Below are 27,468 nucleotides of genomic sequence, written 5' to 3' on the forward strand. Positions count from 1 at the left end.
ATCGACCAAAATGGCAAGGGGTTACATCACGATTTTTATCAAAATCGGGTTCGGTTCGAAAATCAAACCTTTTTCGATGGTTTTTTTTGCATATCTCCGGTAAATATCGTCTGATTTTGAAATGTTATACCTTTTTAAATTCGTACGGATCCCTACTATCAACTGGCATTCAAATAAATTTAGGATCTATGGGCTTAACAAAATGGTCGACCAAAAACTGATTCGTTTTCAAAATCAACCTTTTTTGACCACTTTTTGGCATATCTCGGCCAAATAGTGTCCGATTTTGGAATTTTATACCATTTTGGACTCGTAAGGATCAGTACTATCGACTGGCATCAAAAAATAGAAAATCTAAATTTTGACCCAAATCGACCAAAATGGCAAGGGGTTACATCACGATTTTTATCAAAATCGGGTTCGGTTCGAAAATCAAACCTTTTTCGATGGTTTTTTTTGCATATCTCCGGTAAATATCGTCTGATTTTGAAATGTTATACCTTTTTAAATTCGTACGGATCCCTACTATCAACTGGCATTCAAATAAATTTAGGATCTATGGGCTAAACAAAATGGTCGAGCAAAAACTGATTCGTTTTCAAAATCAACCTTTTTTGACCACTTTTTGGCATATCTCGGCCAAATAGTGTCCGATTTTGGAATTTTATACCATTTTGGACTCGTAAGGATCAGTACTATCGACTGGCATCAAAAAATAGAAAATCTAAATTTTGACCCAAATCGACCAAAATGGCAAGGGGTTACATCACGATTTTTATCAAAATCGGGTTCGGTTCGAAAATCAAACCTTTTTCGATGGTTTTTTTCGCATATCTCCGGTAAATATCGTCTGATTTTGAAATGTTATACCTTTTTAAATTCGTACGGATCCCTACTATCAACTGGCATTCAAATAAATTTAGGATCTATGGGCTTAACAAAATGGTCGACCAAAAACTGATTCGTTTTCAAAATCAACCTTTTTTGACCACTTTTTGGCATATCTCGGCCAAATAGTGTCCGATTTTGGAATTTTATACCATTTTGGACTCGTAAGGATCAGTACTATCGACTGGCATCAAAAAATAGAAAATCTAAATTTTGACCCAAATCGACCAAAATGGCAAGGGGTTACATCACGATTTTTATCAAAATCGGGTTCGGTTCGAAAATCAAACCTTTTTCGATGGTTTTTTTCGCATATCTCCGGTAAATATCGTCTGATTTTGAAATGTTATACCTTTTTAAATTCGTACGGATCCCTACTATCAACTGGCATTCAAATAAATTTAGGATCTATGGGCTTAACAAAATGGTCGAGCAAAAACTGATTCGTTTTCAAAATCAACCTTTTTTGACCACTTTTTGGCATATCTCGGCCAAATAGTGTCCGATTTTGGAATTTTATACCATTTTGGACTCGTAAGGATCAGTACTATCGACTGGCATCAAAAAATAGAAAATCTAAATTTTGACCCAAATCGACCAAAATGGCAAGGGGTTACATCACGATTTTTATCAAAATCGGGTTCGGTTCGAAAATCAAACCTTTTTCGATGGTTTTTTTCGCATATCTCCGGTAAATATCGTCTGATTTTGAAATGTTATACCTTTTTAAATTCGTACGGATCCCTACTATCAACTGGCATTCAAATAAATTTAGGATCTATGGGCTAAACAAAATGGTCGACCAAAAACTGATTCGTTTTCAAAATCAACCTTTTTTGACCACTTTTTGGCATATCTCGGCCAAATAGTGTCCGATTTTGGAATTTTATACCATTTTGGACTCGTAAGGATCAGTACTATCGACTGGCATCAAAAAATAGAAAATCTAAATTTTGACCCAAATCGACCAAAATGGCAAGGGGTTACATCACGATTTTTATCAAAATCGGGTTCGGTTCGAAAATCAAACCTTTTTCGATGGTTTTTTTGCATATCTCCGGTAAATATCGTCTGATTTTGAAATGTTATACCTTTTTAAATTCGTACGGATCCCTACTATCAACTGGCATTCAAATAAATTTAGGATCTATGGGCTAAACAAAATGGTCGAGCAAAAACTGATTCGTTTTCAAAATCAACCTTTTTTGACCACTTTTTGGCATATCTCGGCCAAATAGTGTCCGATTTTGGAATTTTATACCATTTTGGACTCGTAAGGATCAGTACTATCGACTGGCATCAAAAAATAGAAAATCTAAATTTTGACCCAAATCGACCAAAATGGCAAGGGGTACATCACGATTTTTATCAAAATCGGGTTCGGTTCGAAAATCAAACCTTTTTCGATGGTTTTTTTCGCATATCTCCGGTAAATATCGTCTGATTTTGAAATGTTATACCTTTTTAAATTCGTACGGATCCCTACTATCAACTGGCATTCAAATAAATTTAGGATCTATGGGCTTAACAAAATGGTCGACCAAAAACTGATTCGTTTTCAAAATCAACCTTTTTTGACCACTTTTTGGCATATCTCGGCCAAATAGTGTCCGATTTTGGAATTTTATACCATTTTGGACTCGTAAGGATCAGTACTATCGACTGGCATCAAAAAATAGAAAATCTAAATTTTGACCCAAATCGACCAAAATGGCAAGGGGTTACATCACGATTTTTATCAAAATCGGGTTCGGTTCGAAAATCAAACCTTTTTCGATGGTTTTTTTCGCATATCTCCGATAAATATCGTCTGATTTTGAAATGTTATACCTTTTTAAATTCGTACGGATCCCTACTATCAACTGGCATTCAAATAAATTTAGGATCTATGGGCTTAACAAAATGGTCGACCAAAAACTGATTCGTTTTCAAAATCAACCTTTTTTGACCACTTTTTGGCATATCTCGGCCAAATAGTGTCCGATTTTGGAATTTTATACCATTTTGGACTCGTAAGGATCAGTACTATCGACTGGCATCAAAAAATAGAAAATCTAAATTTTGACCCAAATCGACCAAAATGGCAAGGGGTTACATCACGATTTTTATCAAAATCGGGTTCGGTTCGAAAATCAAACCTTTTTCGATGGTTTTTTTCGCATATCTCCGGTAAATATCGTCTGATTTTGAAATGTTATACCTTTTTAAATTCGTACGGATCCCTACTATCAACTGGCATTCAAATAAATTTAGGATCTATGGGCTTAACAAAATGGTCGAGCAAAAACTGATTCGTTTTCAAAATCAACCTTTTTTGACCACTTTTTGGCATATCTCGGCCAAATAGTGTCCGATTTTGGAATTTTATACCATTTTGGACTCGTAAGGATCAGTACTATCGACTGGCATCAAAAAATAGAAAATCTAAATTTTGACCCAAATCGACCAAAATGGCAAGGGGTTACATCACGATTTTTATCAAAATCGGGTTCGGTTCGAAAATCAAACCTTTTTCGATGGTTTTTTTTGCATATCTCCGGTAAATATCGTCTGATTTTGAAATGTTATACCTTTTTAAATTCGTACGGATCCCTACTATCAACTGGCATTCAAATAAATTTAGGATCTATGGGCTAAACAAAATGGTCGACCAAAAACTGATTCGTTTTCAAAATCAACCTTTTTTGACCACTTTTTGGCATATCTCGGCCAAATAGTGTCCGATTTTGGAATTTTATACCATTTTGGACTCGTAAGGATCAGTACTATCGACTGGCATCAAAAAATAGAAAATCTAAATTTTGACCCAAATCGACCAAAATGGCAAGGGGTTACATCACGATTTTTATCAAAATCGGGTTCGGTTCGAAAATCAAACCTTTTTCGATGGTTTTTTTTGCATATCTCCGGTAAATATCGTCTGATTTTGAAATGTTATACCTTTTTAAATTCGTACGGATCCCTACTATCAACTGGCATTCAAATAAATTTAGGATCTATGGGCTAAACAAAATGGTCGAGCAAAAACTGATTCGTTTTCAAAATCAACCTTTTTTGACCACTTTTTGGCATATCTCGGCCAAATAGTGTCCGATTTTGGAATTTTATACCATTTTGGACTCGTAAGGATCAGTACTATCGACTGGCATCAAAAAATAGAAAATCTAAATTTTGACCCAAATCGACCAAAATGGCAAGGGGTTACATCACGATTTTTATCAAAATCGGGTTCGGTTCGAAAATCAAACCTTTTTCGATGGTTTTTTTCGCATATCTCCGGTAAATATCGTCTGATTTTGAAATGTTATACCTTTTTAAATTCGTACGGATCCCTACTATCAACTGGCATTCAAATAAATTTAGGATCTATGGGCTTAACAAAATGGTCGAGCAAAAACTGATTCGTTTTCAAAATCAACCTTTTTTGACCACTTTTTGGCATATCTCGGCCAAATAGTGTCCGATTTTGGAATTTTATACCATTTTGGACTCGTAAGGATCAGTACTATCGACTGGCATCAAAAAATAGAAAATCTAAATTTTGACCCAAATCGACCAAAATGGCAAGGGGTTACATCACGATTTTTATCAAAATCGGGTTCGGTTCGAAAATCAAACCTTTTTCGATGGTTTTTTTTGCATATCTCCGGTAAATATCGTCTGATTTTGAAATGTTATACCTTTTTAAATTCGTACGGATCCCTACTATCAACTGGCATTCAAATAAATTTAGGATCTATGGGCTAAACAAAATGGTCGAGCAAAAACTGATTCGTTTTCAAAATCAACCTTTTTTGACCACTTTTTGGCATATCTCGGCCAAATAGTGTCCGATTTTGGAATTTTATACCATTTTGGACTCGTAAGGATCAGTACTATCGACTGGCATCAAAAAATAGAAAATCTAAATTTTGACCCAAATCGACCAAAATGGCAAGGGGTTACATCACGATTTTTATCAAAATCGGGTTCGGTTCGAAAATCAAACCTTTTTCGATGGTTTTTTTCGCATATCTCCGGTAAATATCGTCTGATTTTGAAATGTTATACCTTTTTAAATTCGTACGGATCCCTACTATCAACTGGCATTCAAATAAATTTAGGATCTATGGGCTAAACAAAATGGTCGACCAAAAACTGATTCGTTTTCAAAATCAACCTTTTTTGACCACTTTTTGGCATATCTCGGCCAAATAGTGTCCGATTTTGGAATTTTATACCATTTTGGACTCGTAAGGATCAGTACTATCGACTGGCATCAAAAAATAGAAAATCTAAATTTTGACCCAAATCGACCAAAATGGCAAGGGGTTACATCACGATTTTTATCAAAATCGGGTTCGGTTCGAAAATCAAACCTTTTTCGATGGTTTTTTTGCATATCTCCGGTAAATATCGTCTGATTTTGAAATGTTATACCTTTTTAAATTCGTACGGATCCCTACTATCAACTGGCATTCAAATAAATTTAGGATCTATGGGCTAAACAAAATGGTCGAGCAAAAACTGATTCGTTTTCAAAATCAACCTTTTTTGACCACTTTTTGGCATATCTCGGCCAAATAGTGTCCGATTTTGGAATTTTATACCATTTTGGACTCGTAAGGATCAGTACTATCGACTGGCATCAAAAAATAGAAAATCTAAATTTTGACCCAAATCGACCAAAATGGCAAGGGGTTACATCACGATTTTTATCAAAATCGGGTTCGGTTCGAAAATCAAACCTTTTTCGATGGTTTTTTTCGCATATCTCCGGTAAATATCGTCTGATTTTGAAATGTTATACCTTTTTAAATTCGTACGGATCCCTACTATCAACTGGCATTCAAATAAATTTAGGATCTATGGGCTAAACAAAATGGTCGACCAAAAACTGATTCGTTTTCAAAATCAACCTTTTTTGACCACTTTTTGGCATATCTCGGCCAAATAGTGTCCGATTTTGGAATTTTATACCATTTTGGACTCGTAAGGATCAGTACTATCGACTGGCATCAAAAAATAGAAAATCTAAATTTTGACCCAAATCGACCAAAATGGCAAGGGGTTACATCACGATTTTTATCAAAATCGGGTTCGGTTCGAAAATCAAACCTTTTTCGATGGTTTTTTTTGCATATCTCCGGTAAATATCGTCTGATTTTGAAATGTTATACCTTTTTAAATTCGTACGGATCCCCACTATCAACTGGCATTCAAATAAATTTAGGATCTATGGGCTAAACAAAATGGTCGACCAAAAACTGATTCGTTTTCAAAATCAACCTTTTTTGACCACTTTTTGGCATATCTCGGCCAAATAGTGTCCGATTTTGGAATTTTATAGCATTTTGGACTCGTAAGGATCAGTACTATCGACTGGCATCAAAAAATAGAAAATCTAAATTTTGACCCAAATCGACCAAAATGGCAAGGGGTTACATCACGATTTTTATCAAAATCGGGTTCGGTTCGAAAATCAAACCTTTTTTGATGATTTTTTTGAATATCTCGGCCAAATACTGTCCGATTTTAACATTTTATACCATTTTGGACTCGTAAGGATCAGTACTATCGACTGGCATCAAAAAATAGAAAATCTAAATTTTGACCAAAATCGACCAAAAAGCAAGGGGTTACATCACGATTTTTATCAAAATCGGGTTCGGTTCAAAAATCAAAACTTTTGCGATGGTTTTTTTGCATATCTCCCGTAAATATCGTCTGATTTTGAAATGTTATACCTTTTTAAATTCGTACGGATCCCTACTATCAACTGGCATTCAAAGAAATTTAGGATCCTAAAAGGCAAGGGGTTACATCACGTTTTTTTCAAAATCGGGGTCGGTTCGCAAATCGAAACTTTTTTGAATATATTTTTTGAATATCTCGGGAAAATAATGTCTGATTTTAAAATGTTATACCTTTTTTAATGCGTACGGATCCCTACCATCAATTGGCATTCAAACAAATTAAACATCGATGGGTTAAAAAATGTTGTTGACAAAAAACCGATTCGTTTGTAAAGTCAACCTTTTTTGATGTTTTTTTGGAATATTTCTGACAAATAATGTCAGATTTTGAAATTTTATACCATTTTGGACTCGTAAGGATCAGTACTATCGATTGGCATTAAGAAAGGGGAATTCGAAATTTTGACCCAAATCGACAAAATGGCAAGGGGTTACATCACGATTTTTATCAAAATCGGGTTCGGTTCAAAAATCAAAACTTTTGCGATGGTTTTTTTGCATATCTCCCGTAAATATCGTCTGATTTTGAAATGTTATACCTTTTTAAATTCGTACGGATCCCTACTATCAACTGGCATTCAAAAAAAATTTAGGATCGATGGGCTAAACAAAATGGTCGACCAAAAACTGATTCGTTTTCAAAATCAACCTTTTTTGACCACTTTTTGGCATATCTCGGCCAAATAATGTCAGATTTTGGAATTTTATACCATTTTGGACTCGTAAGGATCAGTACTATCGACTGGCATCAAAAAATAGAAAATCTAAATTTTGACCCAAATCGACCAAAATGGCAAGGGGTTACATCACGATTTTTATCAAAATCGGGTTCGGTTCGAAAATCAAACCTTTTTTGATGATTTTTTTGAATATCTCGGCCAAATACTGTCCGATTTTAACATTTTATACCATTTTGGACTCGTAAGGATCAGTACTATCGACTGGCATCAAAAAATAGAAAATCTAAATTTTGACCAAAATCGACCAAAAAGCAAGGGGTTACATCACGATTTTTATCAAATTCGGGTTCGGTTCAAAAATCAAAACTTTTTCGATGGTTTTTTTGCATATCTCCCGTAAATATCGTCTGATTTTGAAATGTTATACCTTTTTAAATTCGTACGGATCCCTACTATCAACTGGCATTCAAATAAATTTAGGATCTATGGGCTAAACAAAATGGTCGAGCAAAAACTGATTCGTTTTCAAAATCAACCTTTTTTGACCACTTTTTGGCATATCTCGGCCAAATAGTGTCCGATTTTGGAATTTTATACCATTTTGGACTCGTAAGGATCAGTACTATCGACTGGCATCAAAAAATAGAAAATCTAAATTTTGACCCAAATCGACCAAAATGGCAAGGGGTTACATCACGATTTTTATCAAAATCGGGTTCGGTTCGAAAATCAAACCTTTTTGATGATTTTTTTTTGAATATCTCGGGCAAATAAAGTCTGATTTTCAAATATTATACCTTTTTGAATTTGTATGCTTTCTGGCGAAATTATGGCGTTTGAAAACGACATAACTCCGCCGCTGATCATGGCGAGATTATGTCGTTTTGAAGCGACATAACTCCGCCGCTCTAAAAACGACATATATCCGCGGAAGATATGACGTTTGAAAACGACATAACTCCAATTTTGTACTCGTAAGGATCAGTACTATCGACTGGCATATCTTGGAATATCTCGGCCAAATAGTGTCCGATTTTGGAATTTTATACCATTTTGGACTCGTAAGGATCAGTACTATCGACTGGCATCAAAAAATAGAAAATCTAAATTTTGACCCAAATCGACAAAATGGCAAGGGGTCGGTTCGAAAATCTAATTTTTTTTTATTATTTTTTTTCAATATCTCGGGTAAATATTGTCTGATTTTAAAATGTTATACCTTTTTGAATGCGTACGGATCCCTACCATCAATTGGCATTCAAACAAATTAAACATCGATGGGTTAAAAAATGTTGTTGACAAAAAACCGATTCGTTTAGAAAATCAACCTTTTTTGATGATTTTTTGGAATATTTCTGACAAATAATGTCAGATTTTGAAATTTTATACCATTTTGGACTCGTAAGGATCAGTGATATCGATTGGCATTAAGAAAGGGGAATTCGAAATTTTGACCCAAATCGACAAAAAGGCAAGGGGTTACATCACGTTTTTTTCAAAATCGGGGTCGGTTCGCAAATCGAAACTTTTTTGAATATATTTTTTGAATATCTCGGGAAAATAATGTCTGATTTTAAAATGTTATACCTTTTTTAATGCGTACGGATCCCTACCATCAATTGGCATTCAAACAAATTAAACATCGATGGGTTAAAAAATGTTGTTGACAAAAAACCGATTCGTTTGTAAAGTCAACCTTTTTTGATGTTTTTTGGAATATTTCTGACAAATAATGTCAGATTTTGAAATTTTACACCATTTTGGACTCGTAAGGATCAGTACTATCGATTGGCATTAAGAAAGGGGAATTCGAAATTTTGACCCAAATCGACAAAATGGCAAGGGGTTACATCACGTTTTTTTCAAAATCGGGGTCGGTTCGAAAATCTAATTTTTTTTTATTATTTTTTTAATATTTTGGGTAAATATTGTCTGATTTTAAAATGTTATACCTTTTTTAATGCGTACGGATCCCTACCATCAATTGGCATTCAAACAAATTAAACATCGATGGGTTAAAAAATGTTGTTGACAAAAAACCGATTCGTTTGTAAAGTCAACCTTTTTTGATGATTTTTTGGAATATTTCTGACAAATAATGTCAGATTTTGAAATTTTATACCATTTTGGACTCGTAAGGATCAGTACTATCGATTGGCATTAAGAAAGGGGAATTCGAAATTTTGACCCAAATCGACAAAATGGCAAGGGGTTACATCACGTTTTTTTCAAAATCGGGGTCGGTTCGAAAATCTAATTTTTTTTGATTATTTTTTTCCAATATCTCGGGTAAATATTGTCTGATTTTAAAATGTTATACCTTTTTGAATGCGTACGGATCCCTACCATCAATTGGCATTCAAACAAATTAAACATCGACGGGTTAAAAAATGTTGTTGACAAAAAACCGATTCGTTTGTAAAATCAACCTTTTTTGATGATTTTTTGGAATATTTCTGACAAATAATGTCAGATTTTGAAATTTTATACCATTTTGGACTCGTAAGGATCAGTACTATCGATTGGCATTAAGAAAGGGGAATTCGAAATTTTGACCCAAATCGACAAAATGGCAAGGGGTTACATCACGTTTTTTTCAAAATCGGGTTCGGTTCGAAAATCAAACCTTTTTGATGATTTTTTTTTGAATATCTCGGGCAAATAAAGTCTGATTTTCAAATATTATACCTTTTTGAATTTGTATGCTTTCTGGCGAAATTATGGCGTTTGAAAACGACATAACTCCGCCGCTGATCATGGCGAGATTATGTCGTTTTGAAGCGACATAACTCCGCCGCTCTAAAAACGACATATATCCGCGGAAGATATGACGTTTGAAAACGACATAACTCCAATTTTGTACTCGTAAGGATCAGTACTATCGACTGGCATATCTTGGAATATCTCGGCCAAATAGTGTCCGATTTTGGAATTTTATACCATTTTGGACTCGTAAGGATCAGTACTATCGACTGGCATCAAAAAATAGAAAATCTAAATTTTGACCCAAATCGACAAAATGGCAAGGGGTCGGTTCGAAAATCTAATTTTTTTTTATTATTTTTTTTCAATATCTCGGGTAAATATTGTCTGATTTTAAAATGTTATACCTTTTTGAATGCGTACGGATCCCTACCATCAATTGGCATTCAAACAAATTAAACATCGATGGGTTAAAAAATGTTGTTGACAAAAAACCGATTCGTTTAGAAAATCAACCTTTTTTGATGATTTTTTGGAATATTTCTGACAAATAATGTCAGATTTTGAAATTTTATACCATTTTGGACTCGTAAGGATCAGTGATATCGATTGGCATTAAGAAAGGGGAATTCGAAATTTTGACCCAAATCGACAAAAAGGCAAGGGGTTACATCACGTTTTTTTCAAAATCGGGGTCGGTTCGCAAATCGAAACTTTTTTGAATATATTTTTTGAATATCTCGGGAAAATAATGTCTGATTTTAAAATGTTATACCTTTTTTAATGCGTACGGATCCCTACCATCAATTGGCATTCAAACAAATTAAACATCGATGGGTTAAAAAATGTTGTTGACAAAAAACCGATTCGTTTGTAAAGTCAACCTTTTTTGATGTTTTTTTGGAATATTTCTGACAAATAATGTCAGATTTTGAAATTTTACACCATTTTGGACTCGTAAGGATCAGTACTATCGATTGGCATTAAGAAAGGGGAATTCGAAATTTTGACCCAAATCGACAAAATGGCAAGGGGTTACATCACGTTTTTTTCAAAATCGGGGTCGGTTCGAAAATCTAATTTTTTTTTATTATTTTTTTAATATTTTGGGTAAATATTGTCTGATTTTAAAATGTTATACCTTTTTTAATGCGTACGGATCCCTACCATCAATTGGCATTCAAACAAATTAAACATCGATGGGTTAAAAAATGTTGTTGACAAAAAACCGATTCGTTTGTAAAGTCAACCTTTTTTGATGATTTTTTGGAATATTTCTGACAAATAATGTCAGATTTTGAAATTTTATACCATTTTGGACTCGTAAGGATCAGTACTATCGATTGGCATTAAGAAAGGGGAATTCGAAATTTTGACCCAAATCGACAAAATGGCAAGGGGTTACATCACGTTTTTTTCAAAATCGGGGTCGGTTCGAAAATCTAATTTTTTTTGATTATTTTTTTCCAATATCTCGGGTAAATATTGTCTGATTTTAAAATGTTATACCTTTTTGAATGCGTACGGATCCCTACCATCAATTGGCATTCAAACAAATTAAACATCGACGGGTTAAAAAATGTTGTTGACAAAAAACCGATTCGTTTGTAAAATCAACCTTTTTTGATGATTTTTTGGAATATTTCTGACAAATAATGTCAGATTTTGAAATTTTATACCATTTTGGACTCGTAAGGATCAGTACTATCGATTGGCATTAAGAAAGGGGAATTCGAAATTTTGACCCAAATCGACAAAATGGCAAGGGGTTACATCACGTTTTTTTCAAAATCGGGGTCGGTTCGAAAATCTAATTTTTTTGATTATTTTTTTCCAATATCTCGGGTAAATATTGTCTGATTTTAAAATGTTATACCTTTTTGAATGCGTACGGATCCCTACCATCAATTGGCATTCAAACAAATTAAACATCGATGGGTTAAAAAATGTTGTTGACAAAAAACCGATTCGTTTGTAAAATCAACCTTTTTTGATGATTTTTTGGAATATTTCTGACAAATAATGTCAGATTTTGAAATTTTATACCATTTTGGACTCGTAAGGATCAGTACTATCGATTGGCATTAAGAAAGGGGAATTCGAAATTTTGACCCAAATCGACAAAAAGGCAAGGGGTTACATCACGTTTTTTTTCAAAATCGGGGTCGGTTCGCAAATCGAAACTTTTTTGAATATATTTTTTGAATATCTCGGGAAAATAATGTCGGATTTTAAAATGTTATACCTCTTTTAATGCGTACGGATCCCTACCATCAATTGGCATTCAAACAAATTAAACATCGATGGGTTAAAAAATGTTGTTGACAAAAAACCGATTCGTTTGTAAAATCAACCTTTTTTGATGATTTTTTGGAATATTTCTGACAAATAATGTCAGATTTTGAAATTTTATACCATTTTGGACTCGTAAGGATCAGTACTATCGATTGGCATTAAGAAAGGGGAATTCGAAATTTTGACCCAAATCGACAAAATGGCAAGGGGTTACATCACGTTTTTTTCAAAATCGGGGTCGGTTCGAAAATCTAATTTTTTTTTATTATTTTTTTTCAATATCTCGGTTAAATATTGTCTGATTTTAAAATGTTATACCTTTTTGAATGCGTACGGATCCCTACCATCAATTGGCATTCAAACAAATTAAACATCGATGGGTTAAAAAATGTTGTTGACAAAAAACCGATTCGTTTGTAAAATCAACCTTTTTTGATGATTTTTTGGAATATTTCTGACAAATAATGTCAGATTTTGAAATTTTATACCATTTTGTACTCGTAAGGATCAGTACTATCGATTGGCATTAAGAAAGGGGAATTCGAAATTTTGACCCAAATCGACAAAATGGCAAGGGGTTACATCACGTTTTTTTTCAAAATCGGGGTCGGTTCGCAAATCGAAACTTTTTTGAATATATTTTTTGAATATCTCGGGAAAATAATGTCTGATTTTAAAATGTTATACCTTTTTTAATGCGTACGGATCCCTACCATCAATTGGCATTCAAACAAATTAAACATCGATGGGTTAAAAAATGTTGTTGACAAAAAACCGATTCGTTTGTAAAGTCAACCTTTTTTGATGTTTTTTTTTGGAATATTTCTGACAAATAATGTCAGATTTTGAAATTTTATACCATTTTGAACTCGTAAGGATCAGTACTATCGATTGGCATTAAGAAAGGGGAATTCGAAATTTTGACCCAAATCGACAAAAAGGCAAGGGGTTACATCACGTTTTTTTTCAAAATCGGGGTCGGTTCGCAAATCGAAACTTTTTTGAATATATTTTTTGAATATCTCGGGAAAATAATGTCGGATTTTAAAATGTTATACCTCTTTTAATGCGTACGGATCCCTACCATCAATTGGCATTCAAACAAATTAAACATCGATGGGTTAAAAAATGTTGTTGACAAAAAACCGATTCGTTTGTAAAATCAACCTTTTTTGATGATTTTTTGGAATATTTCTGACAAATAATGTCAGATTTTGAAATTTTATACCATTTTGGACTCGTAAGGATCAGTACTATCGATTGGCATTAAGAAAGGGGAATTCGAAATTTTGACCCAAATCGACAAAATGGCAAGGGGTTACATCACGTTTTTTTCAAAATCGGGGTCGGTTCGAAAATCTAATTTTTTTTTATTATTTTTTTTCAATATCTCGGGTAAATATTGTCTGATTTTAAAATGTTATACCTTTTTGAATGCGTACGGATCCCTACCATCAATTGGCATTCAAACAAATTAAACATCGATGGGTTAAAAAATGTTGTTGACAAAAAACCGATTCGTTTGTAAAGTCAACCTTTTTTGATGATTTTTTGGAATATTTCTGACAAATAATGTCAGATTTTGAAATTTTATACCATTTTGGACTCGTAAGGATCAGTACTATCGATTGGCATTAAGAAAGGGGAATTCGAAATTTTGACCCAAATCGACAAAATGGCAAGGGGTTACATCACGTTTTTTTCAAAATCGGGGTCGGTTCGAAAATCTAATTTTTTTTGATTATTTTTTTCCAATATCTCGGGTAAATATTGTCTGATTTTAAAATGTTATACCTTTTTGAATGCGTACGGATCCCTACCATCAATTGGCATTCAAACAAATTAAACATCGATGGGTTAAAAAATGTTGTTGACAAAAAACCGATTCGTTTGTAAAGTCAACCTTTTTTGATGATTTTTTGGAATATTTCTGACAAATAATGTCAGATTTTGAAATTTTATACCATTTTGGACTCGTAAGGATCATTACTATCAATTGGCATTAAGAAAGGGGAATTCGAAATTTTGACCCAAATCGACAAAATGGCAAGGGGTTACATCACGTTTTTTTCAAAATCGGGGTCGGTTCGAAAATCTAATTTTTTTTGATTATTTTTTTCCAATATCTCGGGTAAATATTGTCTGATTTTAAAATGTTATACCTTTTTGAATGCGTACGGATCCCTACCATCAATTGGCATTCAAACAAATTAAACATCGATGGGTTAAAAAATGTTGTTGACAAAAAACCGATTCGTTTGTAAAGTCAACCTTTTTTGATGTTTTTTTTGGAATATTTCTGACAAATAATGTCAGATTTTGAAATTTTATACCATTTTGGACTCGTAAGGATCAGTACTATCGATTGGCATTAAGAAAGGGGAATTCGAAATTTTGACCCAAATCGACAAAATGGCAAGGGGTTACATCACGTTTTTTTCAAAATCGGGGTCGGTTCGAAAATCTAATTTTTTTTTATTATTTTTTTTCAATATCTCGGGTAAATATTGTCTGATTTTAAAATGTTATACCTTTTTGAATGCGTACGGATCCCTACCATCAATTGGCATTCAAACAAATTAAACATCGATGGGTTAAAAAATGTTGTTGACAAAAAACCGATTCGTTTGTAAAGTCAACCTTTTTTGATGATTTTTTGGAATATTTCTGACAAATAATGTCAGATTTTGAAATTTTATACCATTTTGGACTCGTAAGGATCAGTACTATCGATTGGCATTAAGAAAGGGGAATTCGAAATTTTGACCCAAATCGACAAAATGGCAAGGGGTTACATCACGTTTTTTTCAAAATCGGGGTCGGTTCGAAAATCTAATTTTTTTTGATTATTTTTTTCCAATATCTCGGGTAAATATTGTCTGATTTTAAAATGTTATACCTTTTTGAATGCGTACGGATCCCTACCATCAATTGGCATTCAAACAAATTAAACATCGATGGGTTAAAAAATGTTGTTGACAAAAAACCGATTCGTTTGTAAAGTCAACCTTTTTTGATGATTTTTTGGAATATTTCTGACAAATAATGTCAGATTTTGAAATTTTATACCATTTTGGACTCGTAAGGATCAGTACTATCGATTGGCATTAAGAAAGGGGAATTCGAAATTTTGACCCAAATCGACAAAAAGGCAAGGGGTTACATCACGTTTTTTTTCAAAATCGGGGTCGGTTCGCAAATCGAAACTTTTTTGAATATATTTTTTGAATATCTCGGGAAAATAATGTCTGATTTTAAAATGTTATACCTTTTTTAATGCGTACGGATCCCTACCATCAATTGGCATTCAAACAAATTAAACATCGACGGGTTAAAAAATGTTGTTGACAAAAAACCGATTCGTTTGTAAAGTCAACCTTTTTTGATGTTTTTTTTGGAATATTTCTGACAAATAATGTCAGATTTTGAAATTTTATACCATTTTGGACTCGTAAGGATCAGTACTATCGATTGGCATTAAGAAAGGGGAATTCGAAATTTTGACCCAAATCGACAAAATGGCAAGGGGTTACATCACGTTTTTTTCAAAATCGGGGTCGGTTCGAAAATCTAATTTTTTTTTATTATTTTTTTTCAATATCTCGGGTAAATATTGTCTGATTTTAAAATGTTATACCTTTTTGAATGCGTACGGATCCCTACCATCAATTGGCATTCAAACAAATTAAACATCGATGGGTTAAAAAATGTTGTTGACAAAAAACCGATTCGTTTGTAAAGTCAACCTTTTTTGATGATTTTTTGGAATATTTCTGACAAATAATGTCAGATTTTGAAATTTTATACCATTTTTGACTCGTAAGGATCATTACTATCAATTGGCATTAAGAAAGGGGAATTCGAAATTTTGACCCAAATCGACAAAATGGCAAGGGGTTACATCACGTTTTTTTCAAAATCGGGGTCGGTTCGAAAATCTAATTTTTTTTGATTATTTTTTTCCAATATCTCGGGTAAATATTGTCTGATTTTAAAATGTTATACCTTTTTGAATGCGTACGGATCCCTACCATCAATTGGCATTCAAACAAATTAAACATCGATGGGTTAAAAAATGTTGTTGACAAAAAACCGATTCGTTTGTAAAATCAACCTTTTTTGATGATTTTTTGGAATATTTCTGACAAATAATGTCAGATTTTGAAATTTTATACCATTTTGGACTCGAAAGGATCAGTACTATCGATTGGCATTAAGAAAGGGGAATTCGAAATTTTGACCCAAATCGACAAAAAGGCAAGGGGTTACATCACGTTTTTTTTCAAAATCGGGGTCGGTTCGCAAATCGAAACTTTTTTGAATATATTTTTTGAATATCTCGGGAAAATAATGTCTGATTTTAAAATGTTATACCTTTTTTAATGCGTACGGATCCCTACCATCAATTGGCATTCAAACAAATTAAACATCGATGGGTTAAAAAATGTTGTTAACAAAAAACCGATTCGTTTGTAAAGTCAACCTTTTTTGATGTTTTTTTGGAATATTTCTGACAAATAATGTCAGATTTTGAAATTTTATACCATTTTGGACTCGTAAGGATCAGTACTATCGATTGGCATTAAGAAAGGGGAATTCGAAATGTTGACCCAAATCGACAAAATGGCAAGGGGTTACATCACGTTTTTTTCAAAATCGGGGTCGGTTCGAAAATCTAATTTTTTTTATTATTTTTTTTCAATATCTCGGGTAAATATTGTCTGATTTTAAAATGTTATACCTTTTTGAATGCGTACGGATCCCTACCATCAATTGGCATTCAAACAAATTAAACATCGATGGGTTAAAAAATGTTGTTGACAAAAAACCGATTCGTTTGTAAAGTCAACCTTTTTTGATGTTTTTTTGGAATATTTCTGACAAATAATGTCAGATTTTGAAATTTTATACCATTTTGGACTCGTAAGGATCAGTACTATCGATTGGCATTAAGAAAGGGGAATTCGAAATTTTGACCCAAATCGACAAAAAGGCAAGGGGTTACATCACGTTTTTTTTCAAAATCGGGTCGGTTCGCAAATCGAAACTTTTTTGAATATATTTTTTGAATATCTCGGGAAAATAATGTCTGATTTTAAAATGTTATACCTTTTTTAATGCGTACGGATCCCTACCATCAATTGGCATTCAAACAAATTAAACATCGATGGGTTAAAAAATGTTGTTGACAAAAAACCGATTCGTTTGTAAAGTCAACCTTTTTTGATGTTTTTTTTTAATATTTCTGACAAATAATGTCAGATTTTGAAATTTTATACCATTTTGGACTCGTAAGGATCAGTACTATCGATTGGCATTAAGAAAGGGGAATTCGAAATTTTGACCCAAATCGACAAAATGGCAAGGGGTTACATCACTTTTTTTTCAAAATCGGGGTCGGTTCGAAAATCTAATTTTTTTTATTATTTTTTTTCAATATCTCGGGTAAATATTGTCTGATTTTAAAATGTTATACCTTTTTGAATGCGTACGGATCCCTACCATCAATTGGCATTCAAACAAATTAAACATCGATGGGTTAAAAAATGTTGTTGACAAAAAACCGATTCGTTTGTAAAGTCAACCTTTTTTGATGTTTTTTTGGAATATTTCTGACAAATAATGTCAGATTTTGAAATTTTATACCATTTTGGACTCGTAAGGATCAGTACTATCGATTGGCATTAAGAAAGGGGAATTCGAAATTTTGACCCAAATCGACAAAATGGCAAGGGGTTACATCACGTTTTTTTCAAAATCGGGGTCGGTTCGAAAATCTAATTTTTTTTGATTATTTTTTTTCAATATCTCGGTTAAATATTGTCTGATTTTAAAATGTTATACCTTTTTGAATGCGTACGGATCCCTACCATCAATTGGCATTCAAACAAATTAAACATCGATGGGTTAAAAAATGTTGTTGACAAAAAACCGATTCGTTTGTAAAGTCAACCTTTTTTGATGATTTTTTGGAATATTTCTGATAAATAATGTCAGATTTTGAAATTTTATACCATTTTGGACTCGTAAGGATCATTACTATCAATTGGCATTAAGAAAGGGGAATTCGAAATTTTGACCCAAATCGACAAAAAGGCAAGGGGTTACATCACGTTTTTTTTCAAAATCGGGTCGGTTCGCAAATCGAAACTTTTTTGAATATATTTTTTGAATATCTCGGGAAAATAATGTCGTATTTTAAAATGTTATACCTCTTTTAATGCGTACGGATCCCTACCATCAATTGGCATTCAAACAAATTAAACATCGATGGGTTAAAAAATGTTGTTGACAAAAAACCGATTCGTTTGTAAAGTCAACCTTTTTTGATGTTTTTTTGGAATATTTCTGACAAATAATGTCAGATTTTGAAATTTTATACCATTTTGGACTCGTAAGGATCAGTACTATCGATTGGCATTAAGAAAGGGGAATTCGAAATTTTGACCCAAATCGACAAAATGGCACGTTTTTCTCAAAATCGGGGTCGGTTCGAAAATCTAATTTTTTTTGATTATTTTTTTCCAATATCTCGGGTAAATATTGTCTGATTTTAAAATGTTATACCTTTTTGAATGCGTACGGATCCCTACCATCAATTGGCATTCAAACAAATTAAACATCGATGGGTTAAAAAATGTTGTTGACAAAAAACCGATTCGTTTGTAAAATCAACCTTTTTTGATGATTTTTTGGAATATTTCTGACAAATAATGTCAGATTTTGAAATTTTATACCATTTTGGACTCGTAAGGATCAGTACTATCGATTGGCATTAAGAAAGGGGAATTCGAAATTTTGACCCAAATCGACAAAAAGGCAAGGGGTTACATCACGTTTTTTTTCAAAATCGGGGTCGGTTCGCAAATCGAAACTTTTTTGAACATATTTTTTGAATATCTCGGGAAAATAATGTCTGATTTTAAAATGTTATACCTTTTTTAATGCGTACGGATCCCTACCATCAATTGGCATTCAAACAAATTAAACATCGATGGGTTAAAAAATGTTGTTGACAAAAAACCGATTCGTTTGTAAAGTCAACCTTTTTTGATGTTTTTTTGGAATATTTCTGACAAATAATGTCAGATTTTGAAATTTTATACCATTTTGGACTCGTAAGGATCAGTACTATCGATTGGCATTAAGAAAGGGGAATTCGAAATTTTGACCCAAATCGACAAAAAGGCAAGGGGTTACATCACGTTTTTTTTCAAAATCGGGGTCGGTTCGCAAATCGAAACTTTTTTGAATATATTTTTTGAATATCTCGGGAAAATAATGTCTGATTTTAAAATGTTATATCTTTTTGAATGCGTACGGATCCCTGCCATCAATTGGCATTCAAACAAATTAAACATCGATGGGTTAAAAAATGTTGTTGACAAAAAACCGATTCGTTTGTAAAGTCAACCTTTTTTGATGATTTTTTGGAATATTTCTGACAAATAATGTCAGATTTTGAAATTTTATACCATTTTGGACTCGTAAGGATCAGTACTATCGATTGGCATTAAGAAAGGGGAATTCGAAATTTTGACCCAAATCGACAAAATGGCAAGGGGTTACATCACGTTTTTTTCAAAATCGGGGTCGGTTCGAAAATCTAATTTTTTTGATTATTTTTTTTTCAATATCTCGGGTAAATATTGTCTGATTTTAAAATGTTATACCTTTTTGAATGCGTACGGATCCCTACCATCAATTGGCATTCAAACAAATTAAACATCGATGGGTTAAAAAATGTTGTTGACAAAAAACCGATTCGTTTGTAAAATCAACCTTTTTTGATGATTTTTTGCAATATTTCTGACAAATAATGTCAGATTTTGAAATTGTATACCATTTTGGACTCGTAAGGATCAGTACTATCGATTGGCATTAAGAAAGGGGAATTCGAAATTTTGACCCAAATCGACAAAAAGGCAAGGGGTTAGCTATGTCGTTTTGGAACGTCATATCTCCCCGCGGGAGCTATGTCGTTTTGGAACGTCATATCTCCACGCGGAGCTATGTCGTTTTGGAACGTCATATCTCCCCGCGGGAGCTATGTCGTTTTGGAACGTCATATCTCCACGCGGAGCTATGTCGTTTTGGAACGTCATATCTCCCCGCGGGAGCTATGTCGTTTTGGAACGTCATATCTCCACGCGGAGCTATGTCGTTTTGGAACGTCATATCTCCCCGGGGGAGCTATGTCGTTTTGGAACGTCATATCTCCCCGCGGGAGCTATGTCGTTTTGGAACGTCATATCTCCCCGCGGAGCTATGTCGTTTTGGAATGTCATATCTCCGCGCGGAGCTATTACCCGAGAGCTATTACCCGGGGTAGGTTTGAATATCAAACTTTTTTGGATATTTTTTTGAAAATCTCGGCTAAATATAATTTGATTTTCAAATATTATACCTTTTTGAATTCGTACGGATCCCTACTATCATATGTCATTCAAAGATATTAAAAATTGATGGGTTGGAAAAAGTTGTTGACCAAAAAATGTTTCGTTGGTATAATCAACCTGTTTTGTTTTTTTTTTTTAGACTATCTCGGCCAAGTAATCGCAGAGTCGAAGCATTCGCCAACCCATAAAAGAGACCTCGCTGTGAGGTGTGTAGTCAGAAGGCTCAAGAAAAGATCCTTTAGAGACCACGACACAGGAGAAGCCCCAGAGCCCACCGACTACCAACGTGACGGTGCAGCCTTACTCAAAAAAGACGGCTTTAACTTTTGTCCACGATAAAGCCTGAGGAGCCAACCAGGATTGGCGAGATACCACCTAAGTTAACGGTTTTGTAATAAAAATGTATGCTATTTTTTGATTCAATGCAATAAACATATATAAGTTAAAACAAAATAAACTTTTTTGTCGATTTTTTTTTAACTCTCGGGTAAATATATCCTGTTTTTGAAATGTTATATCTTTTTGAATTCGCACGAATCCCTACTATCGTTCAAAAATTAAAAATTGATTGGTTGGAAATAGTTGTTGTCCAAAAAACGTTTCGTTTGTAAAATGAACCTTTTTGATAATTTTTTTAGACTATCTCGGCCAAATAATCTCAGATTTTGGAATTTTATACTATTTTTGACTCGTAAGGATCAGTACTATCGATTGGCATCAAAAAAATAAAAATCTAAATTTTGAGCCAAATCGACCAAAAAGCAAGGGGTTACATAACGTTTTTTTCCAAAATCGGAGTAGGTTCGAATACTATCATATGGCATTCATTAAAAAAAAGTTGTTGGCCAAAAAACGTTTCGCTTGCAAAGTCCATCTTTTTTGGAGTATATCAAGTGAGATTCATTAAATTATGCTAAACGAAGTACTGTCCCGATCGAGGACTCTCCACTGGATTTATTCAAGCCATATAAATAGGTAGCTTTATCTAAATCAATATACTTACTTTGCATACCCAAGCCATTTGCATGACAAAATATTAAACAAGTATGAGGTTCTAGTCGGGAGCTCCCTTCTCTTCTTCCAACATCAAATGCATATATATATTCTATTTTAGAAGCTATATGTCAAGTTTGGTGACTCTAGCTCTTATTATTTACCAAAATTTCCCAAAAAACAGGATATCGATATCGATTTTTATCGATTGCTTGGAAATGGAGTAAGTTATCGATTATCGGAAACAAACTCGATCTGCGCAGGCACTAGGAGCACCTACATCTCTAGCTCTTATAGGTTTTGAGATCCTTGCGTTCATACATACGGACGGACGGACAGACGGACAGACGGACTGAAAGACAGACGGACATGGCTAGATCGACTCGGCTACTGATGTTGATCAAGAATATATATACTTAATGGGGTCGGAGATGCTTCCTTCTGCCTGTTACATACATTTGGATTTCGCACAAATACAATATACCCTTATACCCATTTTGAATGGGTTCAGGGTATAAAAATGTGGCTCAAACAAACGGACGGACAGCACGACGTGAATTCTACATCATAAATATACTATATTCCACTGAGTGAACAGAGTATAAAATCGACTTGAACTTAAAACTAGGGTCTAAGAACTTGAAAGATCTCGATCGGACAACCAAATTTCTTAGATTAGGCTACTCTCTTAGATCTGAGCATATAGAAATGTTGTGCATTAAAAAGTGCTTCACATGGGAACATCGTGATCAGATTTGGTAGGTGTTTTACTAAGCTTAAGTTGCTTTATACTCACAGTGCTTGGGTATGTCGAAGATGGGATTGAGTATTATCTCAGTCAGATTCTCATGCGGCGTCTTTGTGGGATGATTATTGAGACTGGTCACCTGATGTCCACGTTGAAGCAGGTCGCGCTGGAAATGCTCCAGCCACATCCAGTGACTAGGCGCCGGAAAGGGCCCCATAAACAGTATACGATATGCATCGGCGCCCAGTCCACATACGGCCAATAGTCCGTACCAGAGTAAAGAGCTCGATTGCAGCTGCATCTGCAACGGCAATTAAAATGTCAGTTATGAGTGCCAGATTATAATTAATTCCGTTTCATTTGCCATACTTAGTGGCATTTGTATATTTGCATAAACGAGCCATATTTGCATATGGATTAATGTTGCTTGATTTAACATGCGATACGCAAAATGACAAACATGATATTGTGTTTCCTTAATGCCATAATTTTGCTGTACGTGTAATCAAGTAATATTCTTTACAACCTCAGGTAGAGTATACGATTTAAGCAGGAAATGTGCAACACACATTTAAGGAGACCTACCCTATCAATATGTTTCTGTTAAAAACAAGTAACTGACTGCATTAACATCTATCTATTTCTTTGGGAACTAGTCTCCCATTAATTATGCTAATGCAACTTGTTATACAATATTTTTTGTATTCATTTATAATTTAAGTCATTAAAATCACATAAAGTGTCTATTTTTCTTTGTATAGAGTAAAAGATGGTTATTATCATTTTAACATCATGTTTGCAAGCTAATTAAGAAATCTTCTTCGATTCCATTAGGCAAATAACATATATCACATACGATCAGAATTATCTGCCTGTCAAAAATTGTAAATTCTTTTCTTTGTTTTTGTCAAAACTTGAAAATTCTTAATTATTTTGAACAAGTTTATAATTTAGGTAAAGAATTATATTTTAAAGTCAATATAAACATTTATATACTAATAAATATTTATTGAAATTCTCTAAAAAGTCCCTAAAAGCTAACATAGACTTCAAAATTTCAAAATTTCAATATAACACTCTGCACTTTATATACTATGATATCGTTGGGATATTTTCACGGGAAATTTTTTGTTGTACTTAATTCTATATTCAACAGTGTTGAAAAGCGGTAAACAAAATATTCAAAAACAACAAGCTACAACATAAATTTCAAGAAATCGATTCTTTTTTTCTGCATGTTCTATCTGTCGCGTGATCAGTGTGCCATGCCGATAAATCCCGCCATCCAAGATCCATTAATATGAATTTAATTTAAATTTCTTTTTAATAATTTCCCATTTTCAAAGTAAAAGTCGAGTTGTTAGTTTGAATGTTCTTCATTTGTCATACTTCGGCAAGGGTATTTGATTCTTCGGATCTATTCTATATGTTCATATTTGATCTGTCTTGTTTCTGTTCTTGAGCAAGTGTTCGATTTAAACGTTTGATTGAAATGCAACAAGTAAATTTCATCATTTTAATATTATTCATTTGATTTATGAATTGTGCATAAAAATGCGAACTAGGCGGGACTGCATTCTTATTGGCACTCGACTTATATGGCTGGACACTAATTGGGTGTGCTGCTACTTCGCATTGCCAGAGCAGATTACAAACTGATGCCAATTGGCTATAAATAGTTTAACTTTTAAGTATTAGTTAACCCAATTGGATAAACAATCGGCTTGAAATTACAAAAACACAAACAAGAGCTGACACAACACTCGGGAATTTATTAGCTCAAATTAAATTCGGGCTGCGCCACAAATAAATATATAAATATATCAACTTTTATTGTTTATTTAGGTGTCGTTCGACAAAAACAAAAGTAAATAAAAACAGTGTACTTTGGTCGAAAGGTGGCTAAGCTAAAACATAAATTAAATGAAGCGCTAGTCTCGCAATGTGCTCAAATGTACAAATACACATGCATATGCATATAGATTATATATCGTGTAGAGTCATAAAAGGTATATATTGCGTTTCGAATGACTTTCTTCCTTAAGCCCCGCAACAGATTTGTTTGCATTAGTGTTAAGCCAAATAACAGTAATTTATTAATCGCAACGGCCTTTAAGCACCTGTTCAGATCTCTAGACTCTGCCAAGGTTTTCTGTTCTAAGCCGAGCTGAAGCTTCACACATAAACGCCTCTATTAGCCTCTAATTGGCTAATTAGTTAACAATCTGTTGCAGCTTGGAAAAATCTTTATTCAAAAAGTGCAATTAAAAAGGGCTGAAGAAGAAGCATATCTTTTATATACTTTGCTCGGGGGGAACGAATGGAAACATCATAAATAGATTTAATTGCAATTTAAACTCAGCTCCTAAATGATTGCTTCAAGTCTGACAGGCTTAAAGGAAAACAATATATATTGTCAAAATATGAGACAATCATCTATTTTACTTAAGTTTTTAATATATTTAAATTCTTTTATTCAATAATTGAGTTTCAAACTAGTTCAGTTGGAATATTCAAATGTTGGAATCTTCGACGCATATGTTCAAAATTTAGTTTCAGTTAAGTTTATTTTTTAATTAAGAGTTTATTTTGTGAAATTATTTAAAATAATTTTAAATTAATTTAATTAAAGCAAAGTATATATTTTAATAACGACTTACTTTAAGTTAGCGTTAAAAAAATTATTCAGTAAAGATTACAAAGCTAAGTTTGTATTTTAGTTTTAATTTATTTAAGTTTTATTCTTGTCGTTTTTTATTAAATTTATTCAATTAAAGCTTCTTTACAAAGCGAAGTTCATATTTTCATTTAGATTCAATTAAATTTTTTTTGCCGCTTAGAAAATTATTCAATTAAATTTTAACAAAGCAATGATTGTATTTTTTTTTTAAGATTCATTCTAGTTTTTTTTTTCAAAAGGTTTATTAAATTTATTTAATTGAAGCTTCTTGTTGATCGTTGCCCCATATAAAAAAATCGTTTTTTTTTTAAATATTCTCCTCTTCTCTTCCGAAAAAAAAAACACTTGAGGAAGTCTGTTCAATTTTTCTCACAAATTTTTGAATGTCAAATTGAATGTTATTTAATTATTTTAAACAAAATTTATTTGCAATTCTTTTGGGTTATTTTATGTAAAATGTTTGTTAACATTTTTAAATATCTTTCTCTTATAACTTGATTTTAATCCATTTTGATATATGCATTTATTGTTGCCTTAATAAAAAAGCAAAATAAATGTTTGTTTCTTATATCAAAATTATTATTAGTATTATCGTTTTAATTAGCACTCTTTTTTTCGTTATCACCTTCGTTTTTGTTTACTCAAAGCTTGCGATAGACGAAATTTTGTTGAAAATAATAAATGTTGTATTTAATTTGATTAGCTGCAAAGCGCGTCCGCTGCTCAGCAAGTTGCGGTTATCACTGACCGAGCACAACGCGAGCACCTTAACTTTTGCTTGAGTAATCAGCGCAGTCGACGTCGACGTCAGCGTCGGCATCGGAGACGGCGTCGGCGTCGACGACGACTGCAGCGGCGGCATAAAGCAAAACGCAATTCAAGACGTTTGGCGTGCGCTCGAACAAAGTCAAAATAGGCACAATAAATAACTGTTTCTGTGTGTGTGTGTGTGTGTGTCTATGCTTTGTGCCTTTGCGCTGATCGAGAAGCCGAATGCAGCCCTGGCGCGCTGCGACGTGCGAATATGTATTTGAAGCGTATTTGTTGTACTTGTTATCGCTTATTTGTTTTGCTCAGTGATTCTCTAATTATACATATGCATGAACATGTATACAATGTATTATTGTCGCAATTGATTGGCATGCACACGCACACACACACACACGTAATCACAGCTTGCCAAATAATTGCAGTCGAACTGATCTCAATTGTGCGACTGATCGATTGATCGATCACATGTAATTGATGCACGTGTCAGACGGATGATATTGCATTTGAATAGAAATTTCAAAATTCGGTTAGGTGGTTAACTTTTTAAGTAATAAAAGGTATTGTTAACCAGTTATGTGTCATGCCATTGAACTTTTTTAACAAAGATGAATGGACTTGTTTCGCCTTTCAGTTTATTTAATGATTTGCGAGCTCTTTGGCAATGCATAACTGGCTTACGAATACTCTGTCGTTATTCTTAATGTTTTTTGAATGTTACTAAATCCACATTTCAAAAAGCAATTATTTTTTGACAGCTAATTAAACAATGTTTCCTTAAGATAATACAAATTGATTTGTATTTATTTTAATATTATTAATTTGCACCATTTCCTTAAATTAATAAGAATTTATGATTTATAATTTTGTAGTATTATTAATCATAAGTAATAATACATAATACGTTAATCTCGTAGCATAAATATTTATGCTAAAGTTATAATTATATTCTTACAAATATGCGTATTGGTAAATTTAAGTGAATGCTAAGCGATTTACCAACACTGTAAACGCCGACACGCATTCACCGGACTCTTGCTGAGGTCACGCTTTGTATAAAGCTTAAAATATGCAAAAATAACGAAACTCCATGCAATGAAAACTTGTTGAACGAGAAGCAAATGCATGTAAAGTAAATTAGAGTGTGTGTTAATTGAACAAAAAATAAAATCAAATAACAATCAAGCAAATTTTGTAAGCCATAATTTAGGCTTTGGATTACACCAAGCAACAAAGCTGCATATTTTTTTTTTTTTTTTAGCTAAAGAAGGGGAAACCTGTTTCACGTTACGGAATCGGGATTTTCCTCGGAACAATAACGTTAGCATTTCCTTTTCGGTGGAAAACGCTAATGAAAATCACTTGAGCCAAACAATTGAATTGAAAATCGTGCGCAATTGACGAACGTCAACTCAATTAAACATTTTTAAATATAATTCCGACTATTTTAGCTAAGGCTTGCGACATTTTTCAGTACAAACAAAATGCAATCTGTTGATAAGCAGAAAGCTGTTTAAACTAGGCAAACCTAGACAGCAGATAAAACAAGTAATAAAAAAAAACAATAAAAAGTAAAGTC

At 33.2% G+C, this 27,468-nt stretch overlaps 1 protein-coding gene across 1 annotated transcript in view; it reads right to left on the reverse strand.

The window, feature by feature from the left end:
- LOC115767715 (UDP-glucuronosyltransferase 2B4) overlaps window positions 1–25,843 on the reverse strand; it is a 46,184-nt gene extending 20,341 nt beyond the window's left edge. Inside the window, exons 1-2 of the mRNA XM_030712019.1 lie at window positions 25,747–25,843; window positions 22,490–22,742 (exon numbers count right to left, since the gene is read on the reverse strand). Coding sequence (XP_030567879.1) covers window positions 22,490–22,742 — 253 coding nt within the window. The 5' untranslated portion in view covers window positions 25,747–25,843. The remainder of the gene's footprint in view (window positions 1–22,489; window positions 22,743–25,746) is intronic.
- Between the last annotated feature and the right edge of the window lie 1,625 nt (window positions 25,844–27,468).

This window comes from Drosophila novamexicana, unplaced genomic scaffold (genome assembly GCF_003285875.2).
Source record: "Drosophila novamexicana strain 15010-1031.04,08,12 unplaced genomic scaffold, DnovRS2.1 tig00001444-arrow-arrow-pilon, whole genome shotgun sequence".
NCBI lineage: Eukaryota > Metazoa > Arthropoda > Insecta > Diptera > Drosophilidae > Drosophila > Drosophila novamexicana.